Source organism: Neodiprion pinetum, chromosome 7, assembly GCF_021155775.2.
Source record: "Neodiprion pinetum isolate iyNeoPine1 chromosome 7, iyNeoPine1.2, whole genome shotgun sequence".
Taxonomy (NCBI): Eukaryota; Metazoa; Arthropoda; class Insecta; order Hymenoptera; family Diprionidae; genus Neodiprion; species Neodiprion pinetum.
In genome coordinates, this window is record NC_060238.1 from 24,634,429 (window position 1) to 24,654,622 (window position 20,194).

At 40.7% G+C, this 20,194-nt stretch overlaps 3 protein-coding genes across 3 annotated transcripts; all 3 read right to left on the reverse strand.

The window, feature by feature from the left end:
• Positions 1-167: 167 nt before the first annotated feature.
• LOC124223564 (uncharacterized) lies at positions 168-9,062 on the reverse strand. Its single transcript, XM_046635672.2, has 15 exons — positions 8,935-9,062; positions 8,664-8,761; positions 8,464-8,590; positions 8,275-8,381; positions 7,866-8,096; positions 7,514-7,687; positions 7,288-7,442; positions 6,701-6,839; positions 5,196-5,223; positions 4,796-4,890; positions 4,578-4,704; positions 4,390-4,496; positions 4,134-4,307; positions 3,835-3,989; positions 168-3,347 (listed from the first exon to the last, which is right to left on the reverse strand). Exons 1-15 carry the CDS (start codon positions 9,020-9,022, stop codon positions 3,212-3,214), a joined length of 1,941 nt encoding a protein of 646 aa, XP_046491628.2. The 5' UTR covers positions 9,023-9,062; the 3' UTR covers positions 168-3,211.
• Positions 9,063-9,541: 479 nt separating this feature from the next.
• LOC124223561 (uncharacterized) lies at positions 9,542-14,999 on the reverse strand. Its single transcript, XM_046635665.2, has 14 exons — positions 14,928-14,999; positions 14,499-14,611; positions 14,281-14,407; positions 14,093-14,199; positions 13,837-14,010; positions 13,538-13,692; positions 12,507-12,639; positions 11,295-11,415; positions 10,762-10,856; positions 10,543-10,669; positions 10,360-10,466; positions 10,097-10,270; positions 9,846-10,003; positions 9,542-9,756 (listed from the first exon to the last, which is right to left on the reverse strand). Exons 2-14 carry the CDS (start codon positions 14,589-14,591, stop codon positions 9,627-9,629), a joined length of 1,701 nt encoding a protein of 566 aa, XP_046491621.2. The 5' UTR covers positions 14,592-14,611; positions 14,928-14,999; the 3' UTR covers positions 9,542-9,626.
• Positions 15,000-15,870: 871 nt separating this feature from the next.
• LOC124223562 (uncharacterized) lies at positions 15,871-19,405 on the reverse strand. Its single transcript, XM_046635669.2, has 12 exons — positions 19,221-19,405; positions 19,021-19,147; positions 18,837-18,943; positions 18,584-18,757; positions 18,326-18,483; positions 18,111-18,225; positions 17,178-17,342; positions 16,980-17,106; positions 16,794-16,900; positions 16,525-16,698; positions 16,246-16,400; positions 15,871-16,154 (listed from the first exon to the last, which is right to left on the reverse strand). Exons 1-12 carry the CDS (start codon positions 19,320-19,322, stop codon positions 16,019-16,021), a joined length of 1,647 nt encoding a protein of 548 aa, XP_046491625.2. The 5' UTR covers positions 19,323-19,405; the 3' UTR covers positions 15,871-16,018.
• Between the last annotated feature and the right edge of the window lie 789 nt (positions 19,406-20,194).

The window sequence follows — 20,194 nt, forward strand, 5'->3', positions numbered from 1 at the left end:
CATCTCTGTATATAGGTATACACATGAATCTATAATTCTATAACTGTGAACAAGTCTACGAGTCGATTTACAAACAAACTATCAACGCGGTAAGTTGGTCTTGAATCACTCGTTGAATCTTTGTCGTATTTCAGTTTCGAGTGAGTGGATATATATTTTTTCAATGATTTCTCAATTGAAAGGACACAACGTTAGGATCGGAGTGGAAAAAGCAATGGAAAATTTTTCGTCCATTTTCAATCAGGGTAGAAAAAATTCAGGTGTATAATATGTACAGGTAGTAGATATGTGCGAAATTGCATATATATGGAAGGAATATACGTGGGTATGTAATGGCTGATTGATTCACGGGAAAAGAAATGATACACGCCAATAATTCACGAATTATTTTAATACGAACTTCGATCTGCAAATCTAGGCAATTTGGGGATGGTTTGAAAGAAGAATACAAGTCGCAAGCAATTTTTTGAACAAAATTCAATATCAATAAAAAAAAAAAAGAAAGGTTACATTACGTAGTTATATTTTTCAAAACGACACTGCCGAACAAATTTTATATTATACATATATACGTAAGATCAAGTTTCGAATATATATCCATCTAAGATGTATCTCACGTACCATGTCTATCTCGTTTCGCGGCAAACAATTGGTTAATATTTTTCTGGGAGTTAAAATAATACTGTAATATTGTATGCCTTAAAAGGGAATTCCTGATTAAAAAAAGTGTTGTAAAAATTTCTTCGAAGCTTGATGATAATTTTGGTCCTATAAAGTAGAAGCAATGATGAGATGAAAAATTGTAGGATTTCTTAAGAAGAGAAACAAAAAAAAAGGACGACAATTCTATACTGGATATTTTTGTCTTCGGTGATGCTTTGTTTCTACTTAAGAAAAAAATATAATATTTACCTGGTATGGAAATAACAAGAAAAAAAAACGAGAAAAATAATTTGAATTATAATGTACATAGACAATCTATCCGAGTCAGTCTCGTTATATGTATGTAACAAGATCCTGCGTGCCAACTTTGAGGATGTACGTTAAGTAGAAAGAAAAAAAAAAATTATAGAAGTGTTTCGATTCGAGATAATTTGATATCGGGCTCTGCTGTAGAGTTGAATATTTTCGAGCCTTCGCTTTGCTGTGTAATTTATATAAAATAACAAGTTTTGGTGAACTCGCCCTCGTTAAATCGTTTATAAATTCGTGTACGTGTAATACTGCACGTATAAAGCTGACCTTGAGACAAGGAAAAAATAAGTAAAAAGAAGAAAACATAGTTCAAAATATATATGCATGTATAATTTATTACACATGTTAGAATTTTGTCTAATCTGGGCATGGATGTATACCTGCGGTATGTATTATTCTTTCGAATTCCACGTGTCACGTGACAACGTATAATATAGACAACCGTACGTTTCGCGTATCTGATATAATGGCGGGGCCGTCAGTCATATTATAACAGATAGATGGATATTTTTTAAGAATGTCGCGAAAGAAAATTATGGAATATCTTATCGCCTAGACGCGCAACGAAAAATATGTTCTTAGTTTATCCTGATAAAATATATAGAACGGTATACGTACAATGTTGCAACTCACGCGTTCGCGCTGCATCGTCCGATGATACGCGATGTACTGTAACTATATTTAACATTCTTATTCGCACACGTTGCTACGTTACATCGTGAACAAACAAAGAAAAAAAATAACTAAACTCTATAATTAACGATCTTGAAACTACTAAATTATACGGCTCACCGAGTGAGTTCATTACTATCAGCCTTATTACAAGAAACTATTGATCCAACACGTGTTCCTAGAGTTTGTTGTAAAAACTTTGCAAAGTTTGAAAAACGCAAACGTAAAACAAAGTTTTCTCATCGTTCTAATCGCTTGAACTCGAAATTTATTGCATATTTTTCATTCTTGCGACGCACGTGGATTATCTTGTCCCACAGTATAATAGAACGTATTTTTAGCAGAGAATCCATTTGTTACAATCATAGTTTGTCTACGTATCAGATCACTGCTATTTTCAAATATGTGGACACGTACTTAGTTTAGTTTAGAATTTAAAATGTATTATACATACAATATATGTACTTATTTTTATTTCAAACATTCGTAAGTAAATGATTTTTTATATTTATCACTCAGACTCGTACGTGTAAATACCTAATATTGTACCTGTATAAATAACTCCCTGCAATTCCATTACGTTTCAACTGGAGGATTTTCATGTCTAAGTATGAGTATAATTACATTTTTCTTACACGATGTTACCTGTTATTCCGTTGTTTCTTTTCTCACGTGTCGTATTTGCATCAAGTTTCATCGTGCAGGTGATGTATATCCTTCGAAATTGTAAATGTTAGAAAAAAAAAACAGTTTAAAAACAATTTCACGCATCGATACATAACCGAAGTACTTACCAATTGGGTATAACTGTAAGGAAGAATAACGGAAGTAATCTATCAATCGATTGAATCGGTAAAAGTTAATCGATTAACCGATTACTTCTCATTTCTTTGAAACGGCGCATATGAAACAAACATTTGTAAATTTCAATACGTTGTCTTGATAGCGGTAAAGATTATTGATAATTTATAGTTTCATCCAAAATATTTTTCAATTTCAGGTAAAAATATTCATTTATCCTTCATTTATCACATCAGATAGTTACTTAGTTAGTAAGACAATGATAGTAATCGATACTCTAATCACATAAATTGATATTGCATTGCGTCGTTCATTGGAGTGAAAAACAAAAACTGATTGTGAGGGAAAAATAATCGAGTCAGTCGATTAATCGGGAAAAAATGTTCGATTCAATCGAAAATTATTTATATTTGGTTATTGGCTTCGACGTTCTTTCTTCAAAATCGTCTCTATTTGTCATTCAATAAGATTGCTGAACTCATCGTCGACTCTTTGCTCGATGCCGTCGATACCGACTCCAAAGTAAAAGAAACAAAAATTCTGAAATATTATCTTATTCGCTATTCGAGATTGTGTACTCGAATCTAAACTTTGTATTAGAATATGCTAATCCATTTGAGGTACATGTGATTTCGTACATCGTAAACGATTTAACAATGAAGTAGGTCGGGGTTAAAAAATTTTCCGCTCGGTGTCATTCATGATCGTTTCTTTCGCCCTGCATCAATGCCGGCGTACAACCGAAGTCGATAAGCTTTCACCCTCACGTCGAAGCCTTCTTCACCGGATATTCGGGAATGTCGACCTCCCAAGCCGGTTCTCCGTTGTCGACCATCCAGACACTTCCACTTTTGCCAGCTTTTATGATTTCAATCATGCCCGTCGCCACACTCTCTGGTCTGAGGAACGAGACATTGTCGTCAGTAAAAATGATCGCGAAATTTAGCTCGAGTCGGAGATTCTGTTAGAAGCAAAAGAATTGAGGAAACATAAAATAAGAGAAAGAATTTCCACTGATTAGTTTTTGTAGCAGCAATTGGTCGTCCAAATTTCCACGAAAGCGATCGGGTCCAATTTTGGTTTCAAATAGTCTTCTACAAATGTGCGCGCTTGCGGTACGTGTGAAATAATTTTGTACATGGTAATTGCGAGTGAAATAATTTTGTATATCGGTTCGGTCCGTGGATCAGCGGTTTGTCTCCTACTCATGCTTTTTCTTCGCAGAATGAAACCCGCGAGTGTTTCCCCCTCCTCTTCAAAGAATATGCAAAGCCGCGCCGCTCACGTGACCGAAACGGCGGCGCGCGCATGCGCGGAAAGAAAGAGAGGGGAGGTGGACGTCGACCGAGCGACTGACGTTAGCAGGGTTCTACTGTGTATACGAACCGTTGAATGGGGATGCTGTCGAGGAGATCAAAGAGCTCTTGTTGTTCAACCATATCCAACATTCGTCCGCCAGCTTTCGTAACCAGTTGCGTTTCCGTGCCACCCGGGCACAACGTCAGGACTCGAACTCCCGATTTGTCGTAGTGATACGGGTGCTGTTGGAATCGGAAGAGAGATTAACGAGGAGCCGTATCCAGTGTGCGCTTTTCTCAATGTGCTAAATTTGCGTTTGCAGTGTAGATCCAATATGTTTGGCGCGTTGCAAAATCTCACTGTAATTTTCTTTGTTGCAATCTTACCCCGAACGAGCGACTGATACCAACTACGGCGTGTTTTGTACCAACGTAAATGGGGAAAGGCATTGCCGGCGCCAGACCGGCAGCAGAGGAAACGTTGACGAGGGTTCCTCCTTTGCCACCCTTGTCTTTTCCCATGTACCGGAAGGCCAGCAAAGTACCACGCACCACGGCTGTCTGGAAGAATTGTAAGGTGAGAATCCGATCGAAAGTAGAGGAGTTTGATTGCTGATTGACGATATTTTATGTACACGCTTACTATGTTGATCTCGATCATGAGCTCCCACCGCGCGTCGTCCATTATTCCGGCGTTGTTGATCACGATGTCGAGTCCACCGAACTCCTTGACGACCTTGGCGAACGCATCTTTGCAAGTTTGATTGAAAAACGTTATGGTTCGGTCGAAATGACGTTTTAATCTAGATATCTATGAGGAACGAACCTTACCTTCGAATTCCTGTTGCTTCGTCACGTCGCAGACGATAAAAATTGCCCGGTCGGATCCGAATTCGGCGTTCAGTTTTTTCGCCGATTCATCCCCCTTCGAATTCGCCAAATCGAGAATCGCCACGTGCTGCGCGAATGGAAGTTTAACCGTTAATAGACTTCGCTGGCTGAATCGTATTATTTGTTACGTTGGTCGTATTTTTACCGTCACTACTTACCGCAGCTCCGTTTCGCAATAGTTCCCTGACGTGGGCGAAGCCTATGCCGTTGGCCCCTCCGGTTACCAATGCAATTTTTTTCTGTATCTCCATGTCTGAAAAAAAGAAATTTTCTTGCAATGTCGTTCGAATTTGGCAACTCAGTAATATCGATTCAATACCTGCTTTATATGTCATGAACAATTTCAATCGAATCTAGATTAAGTTGATGTCATCGAAACAGATTTGAACCAGTCAAATATTTTGACTTGAGGTATATTGAATTGACATCAATAATTATTAAAAATGCAGATTGGATAAAAACTGAGTGTCTTGTATTCTGCGCGAAAAAATCAAAGATTCAAAATTAGTTTACCAAAGAGGTAATAAAATGTGTAATTCATAAATAATCTGTACTCACTTGTTGCGGTCACACCCGGTTTAATCAATTAACACAACTGAAACAGCGTTAGCTATTTGTAATCTCCTGCCTAGTTATCTTCAACCGATAAAATATTATCCAAGAGTAGGAACGTTAATTGTGCCCGCTAACGGATAAGTAGCCTAAAGTATCCGAATCATGGATTCTGCTGGAACCTCCAAGGTCATTTCTTGGTCTAAGATATCAAGCCCGTGACATGTAGTTTCTTCGCCACTCTTCGCTCCAGGTGAAATTGAATTGGAATCCAAAAACATCTGCATTGAGAACATGAATTTGAGATAAGGAAAAAATAAATAAAAAGAAGAAACCATAGTTCAAAATATATATGCATGTATATTTTATTACACATGTTAGAATTTTGTCTAATCTGGGCATGGATGTATACTTGCGGTATATATTTTCCTTTCGAATTCCACGTGTCACGTGACAACGTATAATATAGACAACCGTACGTTTCGCGTATCTGATATAATGGCGGGGCCGTCAGTCATATTATAACAGATAGATGGATATTTTTTAAGAATGTCGCGAAAGAAAATTATGGAATATCTTATCGCCTAGACGCGCAACGGAAAATATGTTCTTAGTTTATCCTGATAAAATATATAGAACGGTATACGTACAATGTTGCAACTCACGCGTTCGCGCTGCATCGTCCGATGATACGCGATGTACTGTAACTATATTTAACATTCTTATTCGCACACGTTGCTACGTTACATCGTGAACAAACAAAGAAAAAAAATAACTAAACTCTATAATTAACGATCTTGAAACTACTAAATTATACGGCTCACCGAGTGAGTTCATTACTATCAGCCTTATTACAAGAAACTATTGATCCAACACGTGTTCCTAGAGTTTGTTGTAAAAACTTTGCAAAGTTTGAAAAACGCAAACGTAAAACAAAGTTTTCTCATCGTTCTAATCGCTTGAACTCGAAATTTATTGCATATTTTTCATTCTTGCGACGCACGTGGATTATCTTGTCCCACAGTATAATAGAACGTATTTTTAGCAGAGAATCCATTTGTTATAATCATAGTTTGTCTACGTATCAGATCACTGCTATTTTAAAATATGTGGACACGTACTTAGTTTAGTTTAGAACTTAAAATGTATTATACACACAATATACGTACTTATTTTCATTTCAAACATTCGTAAATAAAAAGATTTTTGAAGTACTTACCAATCGGGTATAACGAGAAGGAAGAATAATGAGAATTCAATTCATATTACGTGTAAATATTTCGTATTCAATTGTTAGAAAGATTAAGGCGATACTCAGTAAAAAGAAATTAGTCCGGATTCGTTTGAAGCGAGAAAATTTGATGTAGGTATTTGACTATCAAACTATTAGACAATTTTCGTTTGGGTTCGATTAAAATTTACTTCGAAAATTACGGCAGCGTCTGATTTGAATCTATTCATTTTCACCGGGTGAATTGGCATGTGCTCTTCAGCTCGAATCGATCGATTTATCCTTCAGTCGGGATCTTCGCGGTGGGATAATCGGAAACCGCAGCTTCGTAAGGCGGTTTCCCGGATTCGATGATCCACACGCCGCCATTTTCCGCCTTTTGGATAACGTGAATCATACCCTTCGCGGCTTCATCGGTCCTGAGGAAACAGCAACGTTTCAAAATTGACAAGCATTTCCTATCCAGTATCTACACTGGAATATACTGATAAAAGGGGTATCGTTACGGTAACGGTTTAAATATCCTTGAAACCAGAAAGAAATATGGCACAAGTATCCATTTGTCGTGATCATAGTTTGCCGATCGAGAATTTTCCGGTTATTATACGTCATTAAATCTTGTTGTTCAGTTTACATAATTCTTTCTGCCAAACGGGAAAATAGTTTTCGACTACTTAAAAATCAGAGTGAAACATAACGGACTTGTCTGATTTCCGCTATAAAACTTATTTTCATCTTATACTCAGAACCGTACTTTTCGTTAGGGATAGGAATTGGAAACGGTCACGGGCTGTGGAACGATCTCAACTAGAAATGTCACTCTCTCTGGTATCGTGATAATGAGAAATTGGACGAAAGAATACGCACGATATTACTGGGTAGGCCGCCTTAATTTGTTGGATCGCTTCCAAGCTGATGCAGTCCAACGTTCGTCCATCGCATTGGGTAAGCAGTTGAGTATCCGCAGCGCCCGGACAGACGGTCAGCATTCTTACACCGGTCCTATCGTAGTGATATGGTTTCTGGATTGACAGGAAAATGAGCATCAAACCCAGACGAAATACCAAAAACATTTTCAACTTTCACTCTTTACCGCAAATGATCGCGTCAGACCGACGACCGCGTGTTTGGTCCCGGTGTAGATGGGGAAAATTTCAATTGGCATCAGGCCGAGAACTGAAGATACGTTCACGATTACTCCTCCCTTGCCGTTGTTGTCTTTTCCCATGTATTTAAGCCCCAGCAACGTTCCGCGAGTCAAGGCTGTCTGTATCAGGAAAAGGTGATAGGATCGTGTCAACGATATTAGGGAACAACGTACGAAAAGTCAGCTGGGGTGTGTCGAAAAAAAAAAAAAAAAGAAAAAGTAAAGTTTCACTTGAGCATAAAAATACGTATGTTAAATATCTTTTGTAAAACACCCTAATTATTATCTACTTCCTTACAATATATATGCCTTCTTCTCTCATCCATTGTCCTATCCATGACTGAAACCCGACATTGAGCAAGTTGCGAGACAAAAATTGTTCAATACTTGGTACACTCGATTGTTTGAAAATTAGTGTTTCAGTGTTCACGTGAATTGTGAAGCATGTGTGCCACTCGCGACGATGGCTTTCAAATGCATCCAATGAATATGGCCACAATTGAAGTATCACTAAGGTGATCAGCACGATCTAATTCATATGCTTGTGAAAACTGTAGGATCCAATGTTTTTTATTGATTAGCGGACCCCTTTTATGCCTCGGATAATTACTTGGTCCATGCTTGATTGTATTGAACCTGCTAAATTCTGATGATTATCTAATCCATGCTTGAGCACATACGGCATGATATGGCAGATAACATCTCACCAAATTAATGTCGATCATGAGCTCCCACCGCGCGTCGTCCATTATTCCGGCGTTGTTGATCACGATGTCGAGTCCACCGAACTCCTTGACGGTCTTGGCAAACGCAGCTTTGAATGTCGATTAGAAAAGCATGTCGTTACGGTCAGTGTAAATTTTTCCACAGGTTTGGATAAAAGACTTTTGAATTACCTTCCAGCTGCTCGGGTTTTGTCACGTCGCACACGATGAAGAGCGCCTTTCCATTTCCGGACGTACTGTTAAGCTTCTTCTCCGCTTCTTCTCCGTTCGAGTTCTTCAAATCGAGAACCGCCACTCGCTGTTGGCAAAAAAATAAACTCGCACTTGTCTTACTTGAGCCATTGAATTTTAGTGAGGTGCGCGAAACTTACCGCGGCTCCATTTCGCAAAAGTTCCGTAGCGTAGGCAAAGCCAAGTCCGTTAGCCCCTCCAGTGATCAGAACGGATTTATTCTTAATCGTGAACATTTCTACGTGAACATGAGAATAAAGCGTCAATCATTTTTCGGATATGTCGTGGATGGCAATGTACGATTTCACTGTATGACGATAAACGCATGATAGAGTCTCGAACACTTTGGCAACCTGAGAACAACTCGGGTTGAATACCGTCAAGTGTTCATTATCAACTGAAGTAACTTACTCGGTCTGCTTCCTAATTTTTCTGCGACTAAATTAATGGTTTCGCTAGCAGAGACGAGACTTTTATACTCTTGGCCTCGACCCTGCATTGTATGATAACCACGAGGCTATCGATACGCAATATGAAACACATTAACTTCTTTATCTATAACCTAGCTGTCAACAATTTTTTCTTACATCATCGCGCAGATATGATCAATGTAATTAGCTGTGCGAGTAGTAAAGATCCAAATTATATCACACTGCTGTATCTAATAACGATTCAAAACCTTTAAGAATAACCTACGGTTATACAACTCCAAACGTGCACGTGCATCGTCGCTTTTACAAGCTTCGAGTTTCACCTTGAAAATGATAATGATGAATATTTTCACGAAACGAGGTAGTGAAACAGGTTTTTTCATCCTTGAAAGTAGTTAACCCCAAAGCTAAATGATTCTAGTAAGCTTCAAGGTGACGCTTTTTACAACTTAAATAATCCACAAAACTCTTCGTACACTTCAGTCAGTTTTGCGTTCCCCTTATTTGCTATTCAAGCATGTTAACTTATTCAATTTCCAAGCGTCTACTCACGAAGTGTCAACAATTCAGGCTACGCAGCCGTTACATGTGGGTAAACAAAAATCTCTTTATTCAAGTAGTTACTTAAGCATGACATAATATCGCTAAGTCAAAGAGTTCCATGAAGATATCTTAAGCCTTCCTCACAGGCGTGTTAGGGATATCCACCTCATACGCTGGTTCCCCATTGGCAACTAGCCACGCGCTGCCGTTCTTCTCGTTTCGAATCATCTTCATCACTTCATTGGCGACAAACTCCGGCCTGGAAAGTTAAATCAAAGGTCAGATTACCGGGGTCGATTGCTATCAAAGTCGACGAGTCGAGTAGTGATAGAGAACGATTATACTGACGATTGATCTCCAAAATGGGGAAGCATTCTTGAGTGTTCCTTTTCGTCGACGACACCCTTCAGGATCCGTCCACCGCTTTTGGTTATCAGTTGGGTGTTCGTGGCGCTTGGACATACCGTTACAAATCTTACACCACTTTTCTCGTAGTGATACGGTTGCTGAATCAGAATATATTCACCCGTTACATCAGGACACTATCACCGTACCTCAAACCCATTTCAATTTCGAATGTTTTTTGTTCCCATTCTTACCCCGAATGACCGACTTAGGCCGATAATGGCGTGTTTGGTAGCAGCGTAGATCGGGAAAATAGTAACTGGTACAAGACCAGCTATCGAAGCGATGTTGACGATGGTTCCTCCTTTTCCACCGTTATCTTTTCCCATGTACTTCAAGCCCAGCAGTACTCCGCGTACGACGGCGTTCTGTGATGCGAAAATTGACGATAAAAATTTCGTTCTTTGGTAAAAACTTCGACAACTCGAAAGTTTTGTCCGCCTTTAATCCAGCTTACCAGATTGATGTCGATCATGAGTTCCCACCGTGAGTCGTCCATTATACCGGCATTGTTGATGACGATGTCGAGTCCGCCGAATTCCTTGACAGTCTTGGCGAATCCAGCTTCAACAGTCAAACGGTCCAAAGTGTTGGATTATGCGGGTCACTTTTTGTTTTCTTTAACTCTCAACTCAATTACCTTCCAGATCTTCCGGTTTCGTCACGTCGCAGACGATGAAGATTACCTTGCCCTTTCCGAATTCCTCGTTGAGTTTGCTCACCACTTTGTCACCGTTCGAGTTCGCCAAATCAAGGATAGCAACGTGCTACGGATAGAGAACCGGTTCTTCGTCAGACGCCTTCCAGTGATTCGATCTAACAACCTTTTTTTATGACTATACTATATTCTCAAACTTACCGCAGCCCCATTTCGCAGTAGTGCTTTGACGTATTCCAGGCCAATTCCGTTCGCCCCTCCGGTTACCAAAGCAATTTTATTTTCTATCGCCATTTCTGAAACATTTGCAGGCAGAACGCACGATCGTTTATAAGGTCGTGAAATTATCAGCCGTTGATAAACGTCAGATAACAAAGTTGTGTAATACTTATATTTACGCTACATAGTGCGTGATCAACGATGTGAGATCGAACGGAGCTGGCTAAAATATGAATACAAAGGTTCGTTAACAATCACAAATCGAAATTGAATTGAATGTCGCCCTTTTCAACGATCACTATATTTCTCTTCGATTATTTACCAGTAGATTGATAAAATTCGATCTCTCATTCGTATATTTCTACAGAAATATTTATATTAAAAAACCACGGCAAATTTTCAAACATCGAAAGCAGACCGATCCCTCTGTTGTCAGAATTATTTTCGCATTCATCACGCCTTAGTCCATCGATTTCCTCAATCGAATTTCACGTTAATCGGTGTTCTGTACTCACTGATATTTGCACTGGTCAGTTCAAGTCCAAGCGAATAACTACGCAGTAATCGATAAAGCGAAGTAGCGAGAGCGGATCTCAGCGGTTTATTGTATTGCTGGTCACTCGTCTCGGAACTTATCTACCAAGATGATATGGGGGGAACGACGGACATTTTCCATCGGACCGCCTCCTCGCTGAGTAATCCATCCTGTGCGTTGAACACTTCGCAATTTCCCCACCTGCAGGCCATCCGGTGAACGGAACACGATCGGCCTTCCGGAGATAAATTTAAGCGTGTGTGAAAGGGCCGATTCAAGTTTGGAGAAAAAGAAACAATGCTCGAAGATGATTGATAGTGGCCCGCGGGTGAAACGAAGGTCGGAATGTCGCGATTTGTTTACATGCATTTTCTGCCCCGTCATACACCGATTATTATTTTTACTCTCTGTAATTCGAGGAGACACGGAGGTGAAAAGCACGAACCATCTAATTTCCTTCGCGTGTTTCTCCTTCGACATTGTGCAATGTCAATTACCGGAGAACGCATTCGCCGCAATTTTGTCTTGAAAATTTTGAAAAACATAAATTGAGCACCGAGATGACCTAACGGAAATTCATTACATGCAATTTTCGATAAATTATCGAGTCAAAGAGGCCAATTATGTGCTTAATTGAGATTATTTCTCACGCAAGAAAAAATCGCGAAAGCTGATTCGTCGATATCTTTCACTCGCTACCTTTGACCGAGCTAATTATGACGGTAATTTAACAACCTGTACCGCAACGCTTGAAAGATTGACTAGAAATTTATCATCGTTTTCAATCCAAATATGTGTTCGTATTGGTATCCAAATTTCTGCCAACTCATCCGCATAATCGAGTTAGAGATTTCGCGATGACAAGTCACTATTCTTCCATAAAATCACCGACAATAACAGCCAGATAAGCCTGGCCTTGAATAATCCGGCAACTTCGACAGCTATCCGAAAGATGGTTTCATGTAACCTTCTACGGTTGATAAACTATTTATAAATATGATGTACTTAAACCTAATCTTCGTATTAGAATACTTGTCCATCACAGGTGTACGTGATTTCGTACATTGTAAACGATTTAACAATGAAGTAGATCAGGGTTAAGAAATTTTTCCGCTCGATGTCATTCTTGATCGTTTTATTCGCCCTGCATCAATGCAGGCGTACAACTGAAATCAATAAGCTTTCACCTTCACGCCGAAGCCTTCGTCACCGGTAAGTCAGGAATGTCGACCTCGCAAGCCGGTTCCCCGTTGTTAACGAGCCACACACTTCCGCTTTTGCCAACCTTTATGATTTCCATCGTGCCCTTCGCCACGCTCTCTGGTCTGAGGAACGAAATATCGTCGTCAGCAAGAATGATCGTGAAATTTAGCTCGAGCCATTTTTCAGTCAATTAATGTGTCTGAAATTCTGTTGCAGGCGCAAAGAGCTAAAAAACGGACGGAATCCCTACTGATTAGTTTTTGTAGCAACAATTGGTTGTCCAAATTTTCACGAGAGAGATTGAGTCCAATTTTTGTTTCAAATCTTAGATGCTAGTATATTACGCAAGCCGATCGTTTCCAAAATTATTTTGTGCAGAATGATCATCAGTAAAATTATTCTGCACAAAATTCACGCGTCAGATAATTATGTAGGACAGAATTTATGCCATGATAAATAATACCCGTAGCAATTACCTCAAAAAAATAAAAAAATATATATATATATAAAATAGTCATAAAAGTTGTCATAAAAGACAATGATAAATCCGAGGTTATATGCATATTCGCAACAACTCGAGGTACACACAACGCAAGGAACTGTGCAAACCTACAGCCCAGCATTGTTTGCACACAATTGTTGAAATTGCAGGCGCCTGAATATTATTTATTACATACATAATTTCGCGATTCGTAATTATGTCCGTGTAGGATAATTTTTCACAGAATTGTTATCAGCTGTTAAAACAGTAAGTGCGGAATAAATAATTTTGTGCAGGATAATTGTGAGTGAAATAATTTTGTATATCGGTTCGGTCCGTGGATCAGCGGTTTGACTCCTACTCATGCTTTTTCTTCGCAGAATGAAACCCGCGAGCGTTTCGCCCTCCTCTTCAAAGAATATGCAAAGCTGCGCCGCTCACGTGACCGAAACGGCGGCGCGCGCATGCGCGGAAAAAAAGAGAGGGGAGGACGTCGACCGAACGACTGACGTTAGCAGGGTTCTACTGTGTATACGAACTGTTGAATGGGGATGCCGCCGAGGAGATCAAAGAGCTCTTGTGGTTCAACCATATCCAACATTCGTCCGCCAGCTTTCGTAACCAGCTGCGTTTCCGTGCCACCCGGGCACATCGTCAGGACTCGAACTCCCGATTTGTCGTAGTGATACGGGTGCTGTTGGAATCGGGAGAGAGATTAACGAGGAGCCGTATCCAGTGTGCGCTTTTCTCAATGTGCTAAATTTGCGTTTGCAGTGTAGATCCAATATGTTTGGCGCGTTGCAAAATCTCACTGTAATTTTCTTTGTTGCAATCTTACCCCGAACGAGCGACTGATACCAACTACGGCGTGTTTTGTACCAACGTAAATGGGGAAAGGCATTGCCGGCGCCAGACCGGCAGCAGAGGAAACGTTGACGAGGGTTCCTCCTTTGCCACCCTTGTCTTTTCCCATGTACCGGAAGGCCAGCAAAGTACCACGCACCACGGCTGTCTGGAAGAATTGTAAGGTGAGAATCCGATCGAAAGTAGAGGAGTTTGATTGCTGATTGACGATATTTTATGTACACGCTTACTATGTTGATCTCGATCATGAGCTCCCACCGCGCGTCGTCCATTATTCCGGCGTTGTTGATCACGATGTCGAGTCCACCGAACTCCTTGACGACCTTGGCGAACGCATCTTTGCAAGTTTGATTGAAAAACGTTATGGTTCGGTCGAAATGACGTTTTAATCTAGATATCTATGAGGAACGAACCTTACCTTCGAATTCCTGTTGCTTCGTCACGTCGCAGACGATAAAAATTGCCCGGTCGGATCCGAATTCGGCGTTCAGTTTTTTCGCCGATTCATCCCCCTTCGAATTCGCCAAATCGAGAATCGCCACGTGCTGCGCGAATGGAAGTTTAACCGTTAATAGACTTCGCTGGCTGAATCGTATTATTTGTTACGTTGGTCATATTTTTACCGTCACGACTTACCGCAGCCCCGTTTCGCAATAGTTCCCTGACGTAGGCGAAGCCTATGCCGTTGGCGCCTCCGGTAACCAGCGCAATTTTGTTCTGTATCTCCATGTTTGAAAAAATGTATTTCCCTGCAATCGAGAATTTGGCAACACAGTGATATCGATTCAATACCTGCATCGTATGTTATGAACAATTTTAATCACCTTTAGATTAAATCAATGTAGTCACTTTATCAACACAAGGTTGCGTAATGAAATGTAGGAACAGATTTGAAGCAGGGAAATATTTTTACTTGAAGTATATTGAACTAACATTAATAATTATTAAAAATGTACATCGATTAAAAACTGTGTGTCTTAAATTCTGCGCGAAGAAATCAAACAATCAAAATTAGTTTACCAAAAACGGTATGTAATGTCTAATTCATAAACCATCTGTACTCACTTGTTGCGGTCACACCCTGCTTAATCAATTAACACAACTGAAACAGCGTTAGCTATTTGTAATCTCCTGCCTAGTTATCTTCAACTGATAAAATATTATCCAAGAGTAGGAACGTTAATTGTGCCCGCTAACGGACAAGTAGCCTAAAGTATCAGATCTCTGGATTATGGATCATGGATTATGGATCATGGATCTGGACCTAAAAACCTTTGATATGTCGGTTTATCTCGTAAGCCTCTCTTCGCTCCGGATAAAATTGAATACATCAACAGATTGATGAGTGAAATGTCACAACAAATGAAACCTGCTGTGTATTTTGCCTTAAATATTAATCTTCCTTTTCCTCCGTTGGAGTTTCAACGACAGGTTGATCTTGTACATTGAAATGTAAATGAATTACTCGATCATTATTTCAGAGCCGTAGTGAAGTATAAGCTGTCAAATTTGAACCAGTGATGAGAAGCTCCGTATTTTGAGCTCAAGAAAAATCCCTAGAACTCTTCTTCGTTCCTTTTTTTGTACCGTTTATCGGTTAACTTGCCTTTTCGACAATATTTCGGCTTTTCAAGATTCACCCCTTTTCACTTGAAAATCATTTAGCTTGGCAGTTACTAGCTATGGTAATTTTTATATCCACTATCAAAGAAGGTCTCACAGTGATCGCTAATCATCTTTCCATCTACCCAAATTGGTCCTTCGAATTCCGACCAAAGCGTCTGAGAAAAATATGAATTGCGTTAAAATTTGGGAAAATCGACGCGTTTTACGCAATTTATTAACTCTACCGTACACCTTACGTTAAATTGTACGACCATGGTTTGTATGGTGAAAAAATTTCAGCGTTCTAAAAGGTGTTCCCTTGTCGTCTGGTCGACGAAAGTTCATTCGGCGTTTTTGGTTGCAATCAAAGATGAATAAGGATTTACAGAGCTTGTCACTTGAGAATCGTATTTATTCGAAGATAATGAATTTTCAATTTATTTACATAAGCTGCCACAGAAGCAAATAAATTGAAAGAAAATTGACGTGACGTTTCTTTTCTTGTTTTCTTTTCATCGACATCAAGACGATCGCCCGAATAGTCGCTGGCCTCAGGCGGAAACCTTTTTCACCGGTCGATCGGTCATCTGTACTTCAAATGCCGGTTGCCCTTTGTCCACGATCCAGATGCTGCCATTCTCGCCAACACGTATGGCGTGCAGAACACCTACAGCAACGCTCTCCGGTCTGCGGCATAAAATGTTATTGTTAATGTACGATAGGGTCAGTCGATGTAAGTCCAGAAAGAGATACGGCGCTGTAAAAAATGGCTACTGACCTTTGCAGAGTGAAAGTGGAGAACGTTTCGTCGATTTCTTCCTGCTCCACGCTGTCCAGGGTCCGTCCAACGCATTGCGTTATCAGTTGCGTGTCGGTAAAGGATGGGCACATCGAGATAACGCGAACTCCTGTCTTCTCGAAGTGATAAGGCAGCTGTATGGAATCGGAAAAAGCATCTTTGGTTCAACCCCTTTATACGCGCGTAGGTATATCGTGGCTTGCGACGACCCGAGGACTTTGCAATGTGAGGGTGAGAATATTTTTGTGAACACATTACCCCGAACGATCGAGTCAGGCCGATGACTGCGTGCTTCGTCGCGATGTACACGGGAAAGCTCGGACCCGTGATCAGGCCCGCGAGTGATGATATGTTGACGATGACGCCCCCTTTGTTCCCTTTGTCCTTACCCATGTACCGGTAGCCGAGCAGAGTTCCGCGGACGACGGCGGTCTGTGAAAGGAAGACGGTTGTCGTAAATCTGCGAGGCGACTCGGGTGAGATTCTCCCAAGTGTTCTTCCCGAATCTCTAGGGTTCATCGACTCACGTAGTTTATCGCGATCTCGAGCTCCCATCTCGCGTCGTCCATTATTCCAGCGTTGTTGATGACGATGTCGAGGCCGCCGAACTCTTTGACGGTCGTGGCGAACGCCGCTGATTCATAATTTCATTGGTCAGGTTTTACAGTCGATCGTGACTCGAGACTAGCTTCGCTTATTGCGCGGCAAGTTACCTTCGAATTCCTCCGACTTCGTCACGTCGCAGACGACGAAGAGCACTCGATCCGCTCCGAATTCCTCGTTCAGTTTTCTCGCGGATTCGTCGCCGTTCGAGTTTGCCAGATCCAGAAGAGCCACGTGCTGTCGGAGAGAAATCGGATCAATTTTCCGTCGAACTCCGGTCGGCGTTCGTTTTAAATTTCGAAACTTACCGCAGCTCCGTTCTTCAAGAGTTCTCTGACGTAGGCGAAACCTATTCCGTTCGCACCTCCGGTGACCAGAGCGATTTTATTTTTCACGTCCATGTCTGAAAGCTGAATGGCGGGACTCACGATGAATATTTCTGATTTCCGACTCTGATATAAAATCTTTCCCCCCTGATGTATTGAGGCATCGTATCAAAATTTGTAAACGCACGGTGATGATGCGGATCTTCAATCAATAATAACAATAATGAAATAACTAGATAAAATAGATGGATAGCAATAGATAAAATATACTTTAACATCGTAGCACTTTGCGAGTTGCGTAATATATTCACCTTCCGATCGGATGTTTCAATCACTTTTCCAATTTACACGTAAGCAAGAGCAACTAGTATTTTCGATCCAACTTACTTTCGGAATCGCATTTAATTTTCAAATCTTCTCTAGAAATTAGGGGAATTGTTGTATAAGATTTAGTTACTCTTTGCAGTAACGCCCAAGGTGGCTAAACCACTGATTTCTATTTAAATGACAGAAGCGCCGGCTCTCCGATGTGTGTGTGTGTGAAGATAACGATAATGATATCTTGAAATAAGAGAATTTTAATTCTCCTGTCAGAAAACTCGTTGAGAACACACCCCGTTCAAATCAAGTGAAGTCCATTAAAAAAAAGTCGGTGATTTGTAAACAACACGTACCTAGTTATCTTTATCCGATAAAATATTACGTAAGATTAGAAGCGTCGAGTTTGGACTTGGGCTTAGTGGATTATTGGCTGCTTCTATCTATTTTGCAACCGCATATTGTGCTACTTATCTTTTCGACCATATTTTGGCTTTACAAAAGTTTAACAATGACAGTTTTTTCTTTTATTGGTTGGATCAAGTCTCGTACAGTTTAGTCAAATTATTACTATCCCCAAGTCGTTTACTTCTTTACAGGGAAGCTGGGAAAGTCGAGTTCGCAGGCCGGCTCTCCGTCAGCAACCATCCACACGCTTCCATTTTCCCCGACTTTAATGATCTTGATAACACCCTTTGCGACGCTTTCAGGCCTGAAAAAGCAAGCAATTAAAGTGTCAAGTTCGTTAAAAACCTGCGCTCCTCGCGCGTCTGCCAGACTTTCCGATAAACTTGAGGTCAAATTGTTCTAACGTTTGCATGGGGAGAGTTTTCATGGATCCGGAAAGCTTTTCCTTCTCCTCGTTTTCGATGTGAGCTCGTTCGGCACCCTTGGTTATCAATTGAGTATGCGTGATGTGGGGACACATGGTCAGCACTCGAACAGCCGATTTTTCAAAGTGGTACGGATGCTGCGAAGATGAGAAAAAAGTACAAGAAAAAAATGAACAAAACAGTCGCAGAGGAAAACTAAAGCGGTACGAATTTTGATATCGTGGATATTAATCTCACCCCGAACGATCGACTCGCTCCGATTACCGCATTCTTGGTACCACTGTAAACTGGAAAATATATCGCTGGTGTTATGCCGGCGGTCGATGCAACGTTCACCACAACGCCACCCTTGCCACCTTTGTCTTTTCCCATATACTGAAAGCTCAGCAAAGTTCCGCGAACAACCGCAGTCTGTAAAACGATTTTAACGATATCGATGATCGGTTAGGCAGTAAAATACTCGGGACATAGTTGACGGTTCACAACTTACCAGATTAATGTTGATCTCGAGTTCCCATCGCACATCGTCCATTATACCAGCGTTGTTGACGACGATGTCAAGTCCGCCAAATTCCTTGACAGTCTTGGCGAACGCAGCTTACGGGTTTAAGTAATGAGATATAGACTCGAGAAAAACGGCGGAACGGTTAAAGTTTCAAGCGTTGATCGATTACCTTCAAATTCCTGAGCCTTCGTCACGTCGCACCGGATGAAGGTTGCTTTTCCATTTCCAAATTCTCCGTTCAATTTATTCGCCGATTCCGAGCCGCTCGAACTTGCCAAATCGAGAATCGCAACGTGCTGTTGATTTTTAACATCACCGTGTTAGACTCAAGCTTACCGATATTACAGTCTCAGTTTAACGAAAGCTCACTTTGGCTCCATTTTGCAAAAGTTCCTTCGCGTAGGCGAAACCTATTCCGCTGGCGGCCCCGGTCACCAGAGCTATTTTTCCTTCCACGTCCATGGCTGACATTGAGAGACAACTAGTTTTGAGGTAGAACCAAGCCGCAAACTTATACGCGGTAATCAACGAATCGAGACGCACGGTGACAATCTACTCGTGGCAGAGAACGCCGATTTAGTCGATATCGCAGCGATGTTGATAAGATAATTATGAAGTCATGTCACACGTGTCGCGGTACCTCGAGTAATTATCTTCCGATTGAATGGTAACGCGATGTCAAGATTATACATCAACTTCCGTCAATGTGATTTTCCCGGAAAACGGTGGACTTGTCGATCCTGCAACGTATAGAAAGTGGCGAAATTGCGGCGCGAGTTGCAATTTCTATTGTTGCTGCTATCACGGCCGGTAAAAGGAAGTAAATACTTGCCTAAGTCATCAAGCCGATTCCAATTTCTCGTTCTCCGCTATTCGTGTCTTCGGAAATTTTTAGAGTCGTGCTTTACCGTATCGCGACTGACTTTGGAAAATAAAATGCGTGCTTCACGCTGATTGATCTTCGTCATAAGCTCCCATCACAAATTATCCGCATCCATCATACCGCGTTGCTTGTCACGATACAGAGTCCACCGAACTTCTTGACGGTTGTAAACATTTCAGCTTAATCGCAAGTCGCATATTGTAGATTATTATTGGAAAATTATTCAACTGCAAAGTATTATACGATCCATTACGCCAATTCGGATCCAACAGCCGCTGTTAGAAAATTTATTTGCCAGCTATTCTCATATATTCTTTTATCACCAGATGAAAGACACTAATTTGTGAAATATCAGCCCTTCCACTTTACTGGTCTCCCAGAATCATGAATACTCTTTATCTTTATATAAAACAGTTCCGATTTTGTTTAATCATTTTTTCAGACCTACAGATGACTTGTA

Bases quoted from the DNA above. Each gene is read 5' to 3' on its own strand.
- LOC124223564 (XM_046635672.2), bottom strand. From the start codon at position 9,022: ATGCAGGGTCGAGGCCAAGAGTATAAAAGTCTCGTCTCTGCTAGCGAA. The intron at 8,097-8,274 runs GTGAGATGTTAT...CATATGAATTAG, and splicing joins TCATGATCGACATTAATTTG to ATCGTGCTGATCACCTTAGT. The intron at 3,990-4,133 runs GTAAGATTGCAA...CGATTCCAACAG, and splicing joins GTATCAGTCGCTCGTTCGGG to CACCCGTATCACTACGACAA.
- LOC124223562 (XM_046635669.2), bottom strand. From the start codon at position 19,322: ATGTCAGCCATGGACGTGGAAGGAAAAATAGCTCTGGTGACCGGGGCC. The intron at 18,226-18,325 runs GTTAGAACAATT...TTGCTTTTTCAG, and splicing joins AAAACTCTCCCCATGCAAAC to GCCTGAAAGCGTCGCAAAGG. The intron at 16,401-16,524 runs GTAATGTGTTCA...GATTCCATACAG, and splicing joins GCCTGACTCGATCGTTCGGG to CTGCCTTATCACTTCGAGAA.
- LOC124223561 (XM_046635665.2), bottom strand. From the start codon at position 14,591: ATGGAGATACAGAACAAAATTGCGCTGGTTACCGGAGGCGCCAACGGC. The intron at 14,200-14,280 runs GTAAGGTTCGTT...AAACTTGCAAAG, and splicing joins GAAGCAACAGGAATTCGAAG to ATGCGTTCGCCAAGGTCGTC. The intron at 10,271-10,359 runs GTAAGCTGGATT...TTCGCATCACAG, and splicing joins TCATGATCGACATCAATCTG to AACGCCGTCGTACGCGGAGT.